The sequence below is a fragment of the Rattus norvegicus genome, chromosome 9, assembly GCF_036323735.1.
Source record: "Rattus norvegicus strain BN/NHsdMcwi chromosome 9, GRCr8, whole genome shotgun sequence".
NCBI lineage: Eukaryota > Metazoa > Chordata > Mammalia > Rodentia > Muridae > Rattus > Rattus norvegicus.
The window spans coordinates 53,573,939-53,590,150 of record NC_086027.1 but is presented as its reverse complement, the minus strand read 5'-3'; the positions used below and the strand labels follow the sequence as shown (position 1 = coordinate 53,590,150).

At 37.4% G+C, this 16,212-nt stretch overlaps 1 protein-coding gene across 4 annotated transcripts in view; it reads right to left on the bottom strand.

Moving 5' to 3' along the window:
• Window positions 1-16,212, bottom strand: part of Tpp2 (tripeptidyl peptidase 2) — an 81,466-nt gene that overhangs the window by 30,103 nt on the left and 35,151 nt on the right. For all 4 annotated transcript variants that reach the window (XM_006244852.5, XM_006244853.5, XM_063267773.1 and 1 more), the window contains exons 9-16: window positions 14,773-14,900; window positions 13,389-13,488; window positions 9,879-10,027; window positions 8,489-8,604; window positions 7,673-7,841; window positions 6,706-6,863; window positions 5,983-6,059; window positions 3,965-4,071 (exon numbers count right to left, since the gene is read on the bottom strand). In XM_006244852.5, the coding sequence (XP_006244914.2) occupies window positions 3,965-4,071; window positions 5,983-6,059; window positions 6,706-6,863; window positions 7,673-7,841; window positions 8,489-8,604; window positions 9,879-10,027; window positions 13,389-13,488; window positions 14,773-14,900 (1,004 nt within the window). The remainder of the gene's footprint in view (window positions 1-3,964; window positions 4,072-5,982; window positions 6,060-6,705; window positions 6,864-7,672; window positions 7,842-8,488; window positions 8,605-9,878; window positions 10,028-13,388; window positions 13,489-14,772; window positions 14,901-16,212) is intronic.

Sequence of the window (16,212 nt, the reverse complement as noted above, 5' to 3'; positions counted from 1 at the left end):
GAAAATGAAGGGACAACATACCCAAACGTATGGGACACAAGGAAAGCAGTGCTAAGTGGAAAAGTCGTAGCTCTGAGTGCTTCCAAAAAGAAACAGGAGAGAGCATATGTCAGCAGCTTGACAGCACACCTAAAAGCTCTAGAACAAAAAGAAGCAAGTATACCGAAGAGGAGTAGAGGGCAGGAAATAATCAAACTCAGGGCTGAAATCAACCAAGTATAAGCAAAAAGGACTATATAAGGAATCAACAAAACCAGGAGCTGGTTCTTGGAGAAAATCAGTTATTAAAAATCTCTCAACCAGGGTTGGGATTTAGCTCAGTGGTAGAGCGCTTGCCTAGCAAGCGCAAGGCCCTGGATTCGGTCCCTAACTCTGAAAAAAAAAAAAAAAAAAAACAAATCTCTCAACCAAAAAAAGTCCTGGACCAGATGTCTTTAGTGCAGAATTCTATCAGACCTTCATAGAATACCTCATACTAATACTATACAAACTATTCCACAAAATAGAAACAGAAGAAGCACTACCCAATTCCTTCTATGAAGCCACAATTATACTTATCCCTAGACCATAAAAAGACCCAACAAAGAAAGAGAACTTCAGACCAATTTCCCTTACAAATATCAATGCAAAAAGATTAAATAAAATTCTCGCAAACAAATCCAAGAACACATCAAAATGATCATCCATCATGAGCAAGTAAGCTTCATCCCAGGGATGCAGGGATGGTTCAATATATGAAACTCCATCAACGTAATGCACTATGTAAACAAACTCCAAAAAAAAAAAAAAAAAAGATAGAGAAAGCATTTGACAAAATTCAACACTCCTTCATGATAAAACTCTTGGAAGATTAGGAATTCAAGGCCACATCTAAACATAGTAAAAGCAATATACTGCAAACCAGTAGCCAACATCAAACTGAATGGAGAAACTTGAAGCAACCCCACTAAAATTAGGGACTAGACAAGGCTTCCCACTCTCTTCCTACTTATTCAATATAGTACTCTAAGTCCTAGACAGAGCAATCAGACAACGAAAGGAGATCAAAGGGATACAAATTGGAAAGGAAGAAGTCAAAATATCCCAATTTGCAGATGGTATGATAGTATCCTTAAGTGACTTCAAAAGTTCCACCAGAAAACTACTAAGCCTGATAAACAACTTCAGCAAAGTGGCTAGATATAAAATTAACTCAAACTAGTCAGTAGCCTACTTCTACTCAAAGGATAAACAGGCTGAGAAAGAAATTAGGGAAATGACACCCTTCATAGTAGTTCCAAATAACATAAAATACCTCAGTGTGACTCTAACCAAGCAAGTGAAAGATCTGTATGACAAGAACTTCAAGTCTCTGAAGAAAGAAATCAAAGATGATCTCAGAAGATGGAAAGCCCTCCCATGCTCACAGATTGGCAGGATTCATATAGAAAAAAATGGCCATCTTGCCCAAAGCAAGGATTCAATGCAATCCCTATCAAAATTCCAACTCGATTCTTCATAGAGTTAGAACGAACAATCTGCAAGTTCGTTTGGAATAAAAAAACCACCCAGGATAGTGAAAACTATCCTCAACTATAAAAGATCTTCTGTGGAAATCACCATCACTGACTTCAAGTTGTATCACAGAGCAATAGTGATAAAAAACTGTATGGTATTGGTACAGAGACAGGCAGGTAGATCAATGGAATAGAATTGAAGACCCAGAAATGAACCCACACCCTATGGTCACTTGATCTTTGACAAAGGAGCCAAAACCATCCAATGGAAAAAAAGACAGCATTTTCAACAAATGGTGCTGGTTCAACTAGAGGTCAGCATGTAGAAGAATGCAAATCAACCCATTCTTATCACCTTGTACAAAGGTCAAGTCCAAGTGGATCAAAGACCTCCACATTAAACCAGATACACTCAAACTAATAGAGGAAAAAGTGGGGAAGAGCCTCGAACACATACATGGGCACTGGGGAAATTTTCATGAACAGAACTCGAATGGGTTATGCTCTAAGATCAAGAATCAACAAATGGGACTTCATAAAATTACAAAGGTTCTGTAAGGCTAAGGACACTGTCATTAGGACAAAATGGCAACCAACACATTGGGAAAAGATCTTTACCAATCCTACATCCGATAAAGGGCTAATAATATCTAATATATACAAAGAACTCAGACTCCAGAGAATCAAATAACCCTATTAAAAAATGGGGTGCAGAGCTAAACAAAGAATTCTCAGCTCAGGATTATTGAATGGCTGAGAATTACATAAAGAAATGTTCAACATCCTTAGTGTTCAGGGAAATGATAGTCAAAACAACCCTGAAATTACACCTCACACCAGTCAGAGTGGCTAAGATAAAAAACTCAGGTGACAACAGATGCTTGCAAGGATGTGGAGAAAAAGGAACACTCCTCCATTGTTGATGGGACTGCAAGCTGGCACATCCACTCTGTAAATCAGTCTGGTGGTTCCTCAGGAAATTGGCCATAGTACTACCTGAGGACCCAGCTATACCACTCCTGGGCATATACCCAAAAGATGCCCCAACATACATCAAAAACACATGCTCCACTATGTTCATAGCAGCCTTATTTATAATAGCCAGAAGCTGGAAAGAACCCAGATGCCCTTCAATAGAGGCATGGATATAGAAAATGTGGTACATCTACACAAGGGAGTACTACTCAGCTATCAAAAACAATGACTTCATGAAATTCAAAGGGAAATGGATTGAACTAGAAAATATCACCCTGAGTGAGGTAACCCAATCACAAAAAAACCACACATGGTTTACACTCACTTCTAAGTGGATATTAGCCCTAAAGCTCAGATCACTCATGGTACAATCCACAGACCACATGAAGCTCAAAAGAAGGGCAATTAAAGTGTGTATCCTTCAGTCTTTCTTAGAAGGGGGAATAAAAATATTCATAGAGGAGGAGGAATGGAGACAAAGCTTGAAGCAGAGAATGAAGGAATGGCCTTTCAGAGCCTGCCCCACCTGGGGATCCAATCCATATACATACATCCACCAAACCCAGAAAATATTGCTGATGCCAAGAAGTGCTTGCTGACAGGAGCCTGATATAGCTAACTCCGGAGAGCCTCTGCCAGAGCATGACAAATACAGAGGCAGATGCTCACAGCTGATCATTGAAATGAGAATTGGGGTCCCTAGTGGAAGAGTTAAGAGAACCGACTGAAGGAGGTAAAAGGTCTTGCAATCAACTCCATAAGAACAGTAATACCAACCAGCTCCCAGGACTAAACTACCATGTACACATGGACTGACCCATGGCTCCTGTTGCATGTGTAGCAGAGGATGGCCTGGTTGGGCACCAATGGGAAGAGAAGCTTTTGGTCCTGCTAAGGCTGACCCCTCTGTGTAGGGGAATGTCAGGGCCCGGAGGTGGGAAAGGGTAGGTGGATGGGTGGGGGAACACCGTCATAGGAAAAGGGGGAAAGGGAATGGAATAGGGAACTTATGGATGGGAAACCAGGAAAGGGAATAACATTTGAAATATAAATTTTAAAAAAATCCAATTAAAAAGAAAAAAAAAAAAACGAGTATGAAGGTTACCTTAACATAAATAAACACTTTATAATTGTTTACTCTTAGAGAAGAGGGTAAGTAGTATCAGTTAAGATAGAAACGCCGCTACATAAAACCAGATGTTCCAAGTTAAATAGTAGCCTACACCTGAGCCCAGACTCATTCCCCCAAAGCAGGGTCATCTCACGACTTCATTCTACCTCTTCCTCAGCAAGTTAGAATTTTCTAAGGTACTCTACAGAAAAGCCCTCTAGAAGCAGTCCTCCTAAGGGCCTACTATAGACATAAAAGATATAAAGAGTAACTCCTGAGAACTCTCAGGAGGAAATCAACATAATAATAGCACATCACCAGCAGTTCACAAATTCTCTAAAAGGTTTAAAAAGTAAAAACATCACAGACAAATTTTACTTACCAGCCCAAGTTGCCCCCTCAGGAACCTCAACAAAATGTCTTCGAATCTGACCAGGTTTAAAATGTACATCTGTAAAGGCTAGATCATAATGTGATGATTCATTTACTCTGAAAATTAAAAAAAAATTAAACATGATATTCTAAAAATCAAACTATACATATAAACAATATGGTCATCAATTCTAGATGTTATCCAGCAGTGGCAGGCAGGAGACCAGCTTGCTAACAATAACCTCAGGAAGCTGCGGTAAGTCAGTAACAACTGCAGGTACAATACTCCCTCATTCTGTAACACAGCAGTAGATACAACCTTTGACAGCAGCACACAGATGTTTCTTGACACAGAAACAGTAAAAAGCTCATGCTGTCTCCCATTAAAGCAATTTTACAAAATTCCAGACTCTCAACTCTGATTTCTAAAAATAAAAAAAAAAATTCTCAGATAAGGTTTCTCTTGTATATCTCCTAGCTGTCCTTGGACTTCCCTTGTAAACCAGGCTGACCTCAAATTCACAGGAGATCTGCCTACTTCTGCCTCCCAAGTGCTGGGATTAAAGGCATACACCACCACACCCAACCATGAGTTTCCGATGTTAAAATTGAAATATATTTTGTGTCAGTGATAGTCTTACAGATGTATGAGTAATACATAATAAATTAAGTCCCCCCTTGCAGTTTTAAAATGCCCCAAAGACAAACTACTTCCATAAGCAATCCAAGAAATGTAAACATCAAATGGGTAACTATGTGTTATGGAAATAAAACACAGGTTGCAATTACATTGTCTTTATTTTACAAATAAGAAATGAGTACCTCCTATGTATGAGGTACTGTTATTTGTAGCTAGAAATATTACAATGGGTAAAATATAACCCTTTCTTTGCTCTATAACAATTGGTGGGGAGAGAAAAAACATTTAATATAGCAAGCTCCAAAAAGAAATTGAGAAAAACAGAAGAATGGTTACATCCTAAGAGTGAGCCTGCAGATTGTTGAAAGTCTTGTCTAAATTCCCACTGAACTTACACAAAATATATATGGGAGAATTTAACTGTGATGTAATTTTCCCATGTACATGCCATATTTTAATCTTATCAATTTTATCCTATAGGCCTCATTGGCTGAGGCCTATTACATAATTAATATTTAACTCAAATACCTCCCCAATGGTATTAGACTGTGTAAATACATCTTACATCCTCAGAGGACTTGCAATCAAATGATACTTATTAAATTTTAAAAAATTGAAACACATTAGCTGAAGACTGTCCGGGAGTTTGCAAAACGTTTCAAATACAGAAGGATCTCCCCTCACCTAGAATGACCAGAAATAAGTCTGCCTATGTAACAGACAGGCAAATGAAGCAAAGAAACCAGTAGTGCAAATGCATAAATACCAAGGAAACCATGAGTGTCAGGAGAGAGAGCTGGCTAAAAATGTATACTTTAGTTACTCAGTGATAGGAAACTATCTAGGACTGTAATTTTAAGTTATTCTTGAGTGCTTTTTAAGGACTGTAAACCTGATCCTTAAGGAATGCTCCTGGTGTGTTTAAAGCAGGAAGTAATATTATCAAAGTTAAATTTCCTGATTCCAGAATGCTTAAGATGGAAAGAATAAGGCTGGAAGTAGAAAGTAATCAGAAGCTTCAGGAGAGCATGATCACAGACACAGGAAGGTAAAGCAGGGTGCCACAGAGGAGGATGAAGAATCACTACTGAGTGAGAAGAGAGGTGAAATAAAGGCAGAAATAGTCTCGCAGTTGGGCAGTATGGAGTCAGTGGTAGTATGGGCAAGACATTTCAATAGAAGGTGGGCAGATGCCCTCAACTAATAAAAGAAATAGCATTGCTAACTATATGCCAACTAGAATGCTAGCTAGGAGCAGAACCTAGTTGCCTGCTTCTATCCTAATCTTTCTAGTTAGTTACTTCTGGGCAATCCTCCAAAAATCAATACTATATCATATATAGGCATTAACAATTTATACATAATAATAAGCTAAACATCTTACTTACTTTGCTGCTATAACTGCAGTGATTGGAACTCTGAATAAAGGACCTGCATTGGGGGATGCTATATCATACCCACATACCTTGAAGAAAGAATGGTAAGTTTCAACATCCATGAAAAAAGTTGCAGAACAGGAAGCAAAAGGTGTAATGTAAGCATAAAATAATCTAATCTTAAAATTTAAAGGTCGAACAGATAAGTTTATACTAGATTACTGACATTAACTCACATAATAACCCAAAGTCCCCAAAATTACATAGCAAATCATGACTGAGTTGAACAGGTAATAAAGTATCAAGTTTAAAAAAAAAAGGCATTTTATTACTCTCTATCACAAACAAAAACTTAGCACTATAAATACTTTTGTACAAAGATTAATTACATACTATTTTGTTTATTTACAACTGCCACATTTAACAAATGTTTCCTCGAAATAGTAAATAAAGCTAACCACAGCACCAAATTTAGCTACACTGAACAATTAACAAAGTACTGAGGCCTGATCAAAAAGGCTTTGCTATCTGTATCTCCCCTTATCCTTCTTCACAGAAGGATGTAACACTATATAACTGCTTAAATGGATACAGAAAAGCTAGAAAATCTAGCAAGTGAAAAGGTATATGGTTGCTTTTTTTAATGAAAGAGAAAACATAACAATTCAGGGATTGTTCACTTTCACCTCTTAAAAAATTTCAAAGAGAAAAGAAAAGCAGTAGATGTGACAATACCTCTGTATAATGTAACCCTTCTCTTAAGCCCCTGGGGTCCACACGTATGTTTATGTGCCGACATTGATTCATGAGTTCCAAATGGCTGGGACATTGAACCCAAGATGAATTTGAAGTTAAAGCTAAATGAAGCTGGAAGGATATTTTTTCAGAGTTTTCTGGCATTTAAAAAAAAAAAATCAAAATTAAACTCAGAATTTCCTCTTTTCCCTGAGAAGTTCTATTAAGAAAATTTAGTTCAGTCAATTGTATAATTCATTAGACAGAACACACAAATTATAACAAACAAAAATGCAGCATCTTCTCGTCATTCACGCATATTTTTATCCAACACTGCTAAGTTTTATAAACATCTTTTGTATCACTGCTCATAGAGATCAAGCAGCTGACTAAAATAAACTGCAAGGTATAGAAGGACAATTCCTCACCTCCCCACAGGTATGTTTTACTTCCAACACTCACCTAAAGCTCTGTCTTCTATTTCAAGGAATGAGACATGGACAGAAAATTAATCTGTGTAATTTTATTACAGGCATAATAAAAATATGGGCCACTGAAGGCCTGGGTCAACTCTTTTCCTCCATTGTCAAGATGCTGATTGAACTGCCATGGTCGTGGGGTCTCTAATATTTTCCACCAAATCTATTAAGTTTTAAAATAATCACTTGTTAATTTGTATCTTCTCCTAAGAACAGTGAGTGGTCATGACAAATCCTTCACAGTGGTTGCCTAAGTCCACCAGAAAACACAGATATTTACATTACAATTCATAACTGACAAAATGACAGTCATAATTTTATGGTTGGGGGTCACCACAACATGAGGAATTGTATTAAAGGGTAAAAGTATTAGGAAGGTGGATAACCATTGCTTTAAAAACATTAGACAAGCTGCATTCTTTTTTTTTTTACCATTCATTTAAGGCACAAACACAAATGTTTCTGCTTATTGCCACCCTAGTACTCACCTGTGTTCTCTGGAAATACAGGCTCAATGCCAACACCATGATCTGAAGGAGCAGCCACCTGAACAGGATCTCGGAGGTAGATGCCACGGTTATTTCCAACTGTAACTGTAAAACCTAATCTGTTAGCAAATGATGTATTCTGAATGAGGTAGTCATAAGCTTTGTCAACCTAAAAGAATATAAACGGTAACATGTAAATGGCTAGGTGAAGAAAATATTTTATTGCAAATTATGAATCAATTACATTTCAGCTATATCAAAGCTAGTTTCTATATTCACATCTCTAAACTAAATCAATACCACAGTTAAGATGGCAAACCAGCTTGGCAGTGGTAGCCTATGCCTTTAATCCCAGCATGTGGGAGACAGAGACAGGGAGATCTTTATGTTTGGAAGCCAGCCTGGTCTACAGAGCTAGTTCCAGGACAGCTAGGGCAACAAAGAAACCCTGTCTCGAAAAACTGAAAAAAGAAATAGAAAAAGAAAAAAAATAAAGAAAATACCATTCTGATGATCTTCTACTTCAGTCTGCATTCCGTTATTCTCATGTGATCTAAGGTCACTCAGTAACTTATGCCTGACCAAACCAATGCTTACTTTTACCACTTTGAATTTCTAATCTCTATACACCCTCAATGTTTCTTTTACTTAAATGAAGCTAATCTCTTTTACCTATAAAGAGTCTTTGTGTTCTTTTTTATTATAGTTCTATAATGGCCACATCTAGAGTTGAGACATGCTGAATCACCATTACAGAGCAATATTTACAACATTATCTCAATGCTTTCTAGTTATTTTGTACACAGACAATAGTACCTGAATAATTCCATGTCCTTGGGCAAATACTTCTATATTGTCAGCTTTTATTGCAGTGTTTTCTAGAGCTCTTCTGACTGAGTGAACAGTATAGTCAACATTATTTGCTTTCAGTCCTAAAAACAAACAATCAAAAACCTAAGAAACTAATGTTAATGAACTCACTAGTTGAAACACTCCCCCTTCACCAAGATTTTAACATGTACAATCTTCTGTTGTCTCCTTTTAACATTCACTTCCAAATGTTTTCTTAAAAATTAAACTGTTGATTTAAACTGCCTGCATCACACAAATACTTTTAAGAAAAAAAAAAAAATCATTGCATGCCAACCTCCAATCACATCAATGCAAGCTATGTAGATACGACATGGATATACCAAGCAGGCATCTTAGCGCATTCTAATGGCACTTTCTTTAAAATATCATAGATTCAGCACTACGGTTGACAACAGCAATTTTCAACTCAATTCTATTTTATAATCACCAGTGGAACTTAAACAAATCAAAAACACCGGACATGTTTCATGGCAGATCAGAATCTTCAAAGACTATGTACCATGTGATTACAGTGTATAGCCAGATTTCAAACACAGAAGGTTATTGCCAACATATTACTCATTGTTAATGAATACTATACTATTTTTGTCCTCAAATCCTTCAAATGTTACATTTAGATATTGTAATATGCAAAAAACCACAAAAACATAAACAAAACAAAACAAAAAAACAAAAACAAAACCAATCAAGTACCCCATAAATGCAAACTAAGGAAAATCCAGAAAAGATGAAAGTCCATTAGGAACAACTGGTAGATGAGCTATGTAGAATATGAGTTTTCAAATATGAAACATGGCAGAAAGGATTTTTAGGCAAAAAAGTTGAATATGCAAAGAGAGACATATGACCTTAAAATATTTGGTGAGTTTGAAGGAGTAGAAATGAGTAGAGCCTAGAATTTGTCCTGGAGGTCTGACTCCCCCTCAGGTGACTACTGACTAGGGATAGGAACTAGAAGAGGCAGGTGGAAAGTAAGACCTGAAGAGGACAGGTTTGAGGCAGAAGTCTGAGTTCTAAGTGACCTGGTGACACCCTATTTAATACTGTACAACATTCAACACTTGGTAATGTAGTATAAACATTCTGAATTTGTTTACAGTCTGCATTCTGCAATAAATTCCCCATCATCTTTTGATATTCTATCCATTGATTTAGCTCCAGAACTAAAATACTATTTGATAATCATTAATAGTAGTCAATACAGTTTATTTCCTGAATGACTGAATATACACTCAAAAGATTATTATCCCATGAATCATTTTCTACTCTCACCATGAGAACTTCAGAAAGCATAGCCTACAATACAGAAGAGAAAAGTATGCAATATCCTTACCTGAAAGTACCAGGGCAATGCCACCACAGGCATTGGGGGAAGACATTGATGTCCCATTCATTAGCTGAGTCCCCCTCAATGTCCAGTTAGGCACAGAAGCAATAGCACCTCCTGGTGCACTGATGCTCACACCAAGGGCCCCATCAGCACTAAACAGAAAAAAGGTGAAGATAGCTGGGCATGAGCAATCTTTAAAAGGTCCCAAGTGAGGTCCTAAATGATACTATAATTGCAGTAATTATAAAAGAAAAAAGACAGAAGGCAGAAATATTACTATGAGGCAATAATGGAAGAAAAATGACCAAACATTGCTAATTTCTCAACACATTTTTTTTCCTTTTAAGTGAAATGTTTGTGCCTATGTATCTATGTGTATGTAAGAAAGGCATAGGGGTCAGCTATTTGAATGTCCTAACCCTTTAATGAAGGTATTTCTTTTACATATATCAGAAAAGTTTCACTTTGTCTAACAGAAACATAACATCCCTTTATATCTAATTTTAAATTTTCTAAAGTTTAAAGTTTGACAGAGGGTTTTTCTGTGTAGCCCTGGCTATCACGGAACTCATTCTGTAGACCAAACTTGTCTTGACCACAGAGATCTGACTGTCTCTGCTTCCTGTGTATTGGGATTAAAGGCATGCAAAACCACCACCACCTGAAACATTAAAGAATTTTAAAATCATACTGTGTGTGTGTGTGTGTGTGTGTGTGTGTGTGTGTGTGTGTGTGTGTGTGTTCACACAGAGGGAGGAAAGGAAGGAGGGATGGGGAGAGAGAGAAGAGAGACAGAGAGGTAGAGAAACAGATATGCTGTTGGGAGTGGTGTCATAAGCTGGTGTCATGGTCTACCTGTGTAGGTCAGAAGACAACTTACAGGATTTGGCTCTCTCCATTATATGGGGCCTGAGGATGAAACTCTGTGGTATGTCTTGGCAGTGAGCACCTTTAATCAGTTATCTTACCAGCTGTAAGATCACAATAGCACCCAGCACAGCTCTATTCTGTACCTCAAGTAAAGATATGAGACATGCTATTTCCCCACAGAGATTGTTGAATTTCCTTTCATGATCCTTCCCCAAAGACAGTCATTTTTTTTAAAACCCCTAGTTAAAAACCTTGCTTATAATATCTGCAGCATCAACCAACAGTCACAATGAGAGCTAGTTATTTAGCAACCAGAAGAAGACAATTACACAGAGTCAAAAATGTACTGATTTCCTATTGGTTTTAAACTAATTTCTCACTATCCTTTGTTTAAGTTGCTAATCTAAAAATGAATTTAATGAAGAACCAACAAACAAAATTTGGAAATTTGGAAAAATATTTTCTGTGGTTACTTTTAATTGTCAATTTGACAGTCTAGAATCATTTGGCTAGAACTGTAATGAGTAACTGTCTAGATTGGGTTGGACTGTGGGAATGTATACAAGACCCAGCCTAAAGATGGGTGGTGGCACCATTTCCTGTGGCAGAGCCCTGGAATGAAAATAGTGAACTCAGAACTACAAAGAAACATGCATTCCTCTCTGTTCTCCCAAGCTTCTGAACCCATGACTTCCCTGGTCTGATGGACCTTATTTGGAACTGGGAACTAAAATAAACCCTTTCTCTCCTAAGTGGAAGGGTCTTTTATCCATCAACAGAAAAGGAAACAAAGAAACTAGTAATGGTGACAAAGCTGTGGTAAACCTCTTTGGAACTGAGTAATACGTAAGATTTTAAAAATTTAGGCTAGAAAAGCACTGAATACTATGGGAAAAGCTTAGTGGAATCTTCTTGTAGGAATTTGGAAGATAAAACTGCTGAGAAAATGTAGACTGTAGAGATCTGGCTCATGAGTTTTCAAAGGGGAACAAATATTCTACCAAGAACTAGGAAGAGGTCATTAGTATAATATTTTGCCCAAGAAGCATGCTGGAATACTTGTTTTATAAAGCATGACGGGGTAAGTTCAAAGCCCGCTTCAACTGCATAGAAAATTTCAAGGCAGAATAAAATTCAAGCTGGTGTTAAAGCAGCAATTATAATTCAGAGATTAACATTTTCAAAATGAAACCTATGTTAAACTGGGACAAAAGGAAGAGTGCTCTGAGGGCAATATCACACCCTCAAAGGCTCCATTACATAGTGATATGAATTAACCCTAAGATGACATGTAGCTGGGGGTTCCTTTAAAAAAAAAAATCACCACATGATCCAGAGCCCTTCTGATCCCACATATACCTGCACTCTTTGCTGTAGATTTTACTAAAATAATTCTTTGTGCGTTAGTTTTGGTTTTGATGCTGAAGATCAAATTAATCCTTACATCTGCTAAGCATACAGTCTGTAACTGCACTATCATATGAAGAAACTCCTCAAATTTTCTACAGCAAATGACATTTGCCAAGGCTAGCTTAAATAAGTTCTTAATACTGTTTTTATTTTAACTATAATTTCATTTTAAATTTCAACCTAAAACTTGTAATCTAGAAATCAGATTTAAATGTAATTTAGTAATTTTTACATTAACTGAACATAAACTTTTTGTATTGACTGAACATACAGGCTTTGTGAACAGGATTTCTTTTTAAAAAAATTTAAAAATTTTTATTACTTTTAAGTGCGTGCGTGCGTGCGTGCGTGCGTGTGTGTGTTGGTCGGGCAGGGTATCAGGTTCTCTGATGAGTTGTAGCGAGTTGTGAGCTGACCGACATAGGTGTGGGAAACTGAACTCAGGTCTTCTGTAAGAGTTCTTGCTATGTCTTTTTAGTTGCTGAGCCATCTCTTCAGCCCATACTTCAGATTCTCATCTATAGCTATTGTTACTGGCATCAGATGTATGGAGTAGAGCAGCCTATGATGACGGTACCACACAGACTTTCCTTATACATCAGAGATTAGTTTAGTGTAGTAAATTAGTTCTAAACCAAACATGCTCATCTTTGACTCCATGCACTCCTCCACATAGAACTTCTTCCTATATATCTTAACATTCAGTGAATTCTTCAAAACTGTGACCTCCTCTAGAATAGGTTTAACCAACCGATCTTACTCCTATTGACCCACCATCTGACAATGTCAGTTGCTGAATCAAAATCAAAATTCTTCTAAATCATTTCCAAAGAAATAAAGAGATAAATTAAAATGGACTTCCTTTTTTAATCAGGTGTCAGTACCCAGAGGTCCTAATGAGGTAGTATTAAAATTAACTTATATAATCTCTTAATAAAAAAAAAGTTCCTAGAATCAGACACAAATAGTGCAGATGTTAAAAACAAAAACAAAACTTGTCAGCTTTTTGCTTATAGATCTCACCCAAAATGCTCAAAGTAGTTTACAACTTGAAAATGAACATAGGATCTGTTACCATGAGCAGTTGTGAAAGCACATTTGTTTTACCAAAGTTTAAACATCAAAATTTGCTCAAAACAAGGCTATCAATATTTTTTATCTACTAGCCACTCTCCCAACAGTGTAACGTCTAATCAAGTACATGCATTACTTCCAATAATTGCTTGTGCTTACCTTGGGCCTCTAGAAGACCATGTATATTGATTTGCAGGTAGTTTCTCTCTCAGTGAATACTCTGCAACCATCATATCAGGAGAAACATAAGCTCCAACACCTATTAGGATGGATTTTGCCATTAACAAAGGGGAACACAATTCATCTCATGCATCCTAATTTTTTCCCAGTGGAATACACTATGCTTAACATAATGCTTATACATTAGCACTGTCTCTCTTGTAAAAATGTTAAGAGAAACCATTTACTACAGAAACAAAGGAAGTTTATGTTATACTATGTACACTGCTTTTATACATATAAAAATAACTTCAAGGATTAGCATGTGCATTAAAAAATTGCCAAAAAGTGTGTAGATAATTCTGTTAAACCTCTTTTGTAGGATGATGTAATTATATAGGTGAGGGCTAGCACAAGTTAGATCAAGGCCATGATTGGACAGTAAAAGGCAGGGACAAAGTTTTTGTAGGGAGGAAGAGAAGGAGAAAGAATCAAAATGGAAACAGAGAAGGACAACCCAGATCCAGGTGGTCCTGAATTGCCAAGGTAGCTGGGATGGATGTCTACAGACAGACTATCTTATCTAGGTGGGCGGTTTATATCCTTATCAATTGGTTGTGAGTGTATCGTGTGGATGTACTGTACACTGAGTATTTAACACATAAATCTGGTTTTTGGGTTACAGTCTGTTGACTCCTGATATTACCGGGTATCTGGGACCAGAGTTCCCAGCTGGCCAGGGTGACTAGCAATGGGAGCGGAGAGACCACTGGGGCCAGAAGATAGCTAGGCTAACGTGGTGTGGTGCCACACTGAAGCCAGCCACCGCTGAGATAAATTAAGGTTAGTTCTATATGGCCCTACAGTGCAAGAACTAATGCCAGGAAGCCACTGCCTGGGTCTGAGAGTACCAGGGGTCCAGCATGCAGCAGTGACATGCAGGAAGCAGTCGTGCCCTTTTTTAATTAAACCGCACTCTTCCTAAATTACAATAAATTCTGGGTAACACAGTTCTTCAGATTTTCCTAGGAACACATTTAAGGTATATGTGAAGGTATGTTCAACCCGTGGCTCACAGGACACACGCAGCCCACAAAACTGTAAGCTTACTTAAACCATTATGAAGGTTTGTTTATGTAACTTGACTCTATAGATGAAAACTTCCTGTCACAATGACTGAAAGTACCTGAGCCTTCAGTGTTTCATATACAGGATAAGACATAATAATCAATTTAACAGTGGTTTACTGTTTGATTTATAGACTTTTGGATACAGGGTGTCTCTAGTATCATGGGCTAACCTCAAACTTGTGCTTTCCTTCTTTAGTCTCTTGTTTTGCTTGTATTTAAACAAATCTATTTCTGAAATTGTAGAGCTTACTAACCTATCACGCTGGAAGTAGTTCCTCCTGGACAACCCACTGTAGAAAGGCATGGACCATTATTTCCAGCACTTGAAACATAAATTGTATTATGTTTCCATACTGCTTCATTAATTACTTCACAAATTCTCCTGCAAAAGAGAGAGAGAGAGAGAGAGAGAGAGAGAGAGAGAGAGAGAGGAAGAGAGAGAGAGAGAGAGAAGGGAAGAGAGAATTGCTTTGAGCAAATACAACTTCCATATTTAATTTATAACCAAACAAATAACATTGATTCCAAGCCATGTAACTGACAACAGCTTTATATGAGGAGATGTGTATCAGGTACATTCAGTTATGTGATTACCTATACATGGACAGGTAGGTTCTTAGTAGGACACAATGCTATTACAACTGCTATACCCAAGTTGAGCTTCATGAAAGTGGAAAATCAGATTAAATGGAAGAATAACATAAGATATAGCCTGGGTGATGGTGCACACCTTTAGTTCCAGCCCTCCAAAGGCAGTAAGAAAAGTAGCTTTATGAATTCGAGTTCGATATGGTTTACATAGAGACACCAGGCCACCCCAGGGTAAATAGTGGGACCCAGCCTCAAAAGAAGCAAGTAAGCAAACAAACAAAACCTAATGTGGGAAAACAAACAAACAAATCAAAAAGCCCCTAAACCTACAGAGCACTAAAATATTAACAGGGCTTGTGAAGTGTTAACATTGAGAGAAAAATGAAACTGAACAAAAGAAAACAAAACAAGTGACTCCTGCATGCACTTGACTTTTGACTAGATTACTTGACTAAAAAAGCTAGCTAGTATCTTTAGTGACAAGTTACATGGCAGGTGGGATAGGGAGAGACCAATAGAAAACCTAAGAAATTTAAAATCTAAGAAATCTAGTTAAAGATTGACAACAAACAAGAGAGTTTACTGGCATTATTGTTAAGGGAGATGTTAGATGAATGAAGAAATTGGAGATTATAAATCATCCAGCTCTAAAGGGCCTTGCAAAACCCAATGTGTAACGTCTAACAAGAAGTACAAGTTTAATTATCAACACACAGCAGTGGGCTAAACCCGACTTTGACTCCAGCTCCAGTGAACTTACTCCCTCTTCTGAGCTCCAGAGACGCCATGCACAACTGAAACACACACACACACACACACACACACACACACACACACACACACACACACACAGAGAGGGAGAGAGAGAGAGAGAGAGAGAGAGAGAGAGAGAGAGAGAGAGAGGATGAGGATGTAAGTATAACTGGCAAAGGAGAAAAAAATCACTCAGCTGAAAAAGATAGAGTTGACAAGGGTTAAAAGTGCACTACAAAAAGAAATGGTGAAAACTGGGAGGGACTAAATCACAAGGGCAATAAAGAATCCCAATTACCTACCAAAAAAAAAAAGTGAATCATTTGTTAACAATAAACAACAGCCTCTAG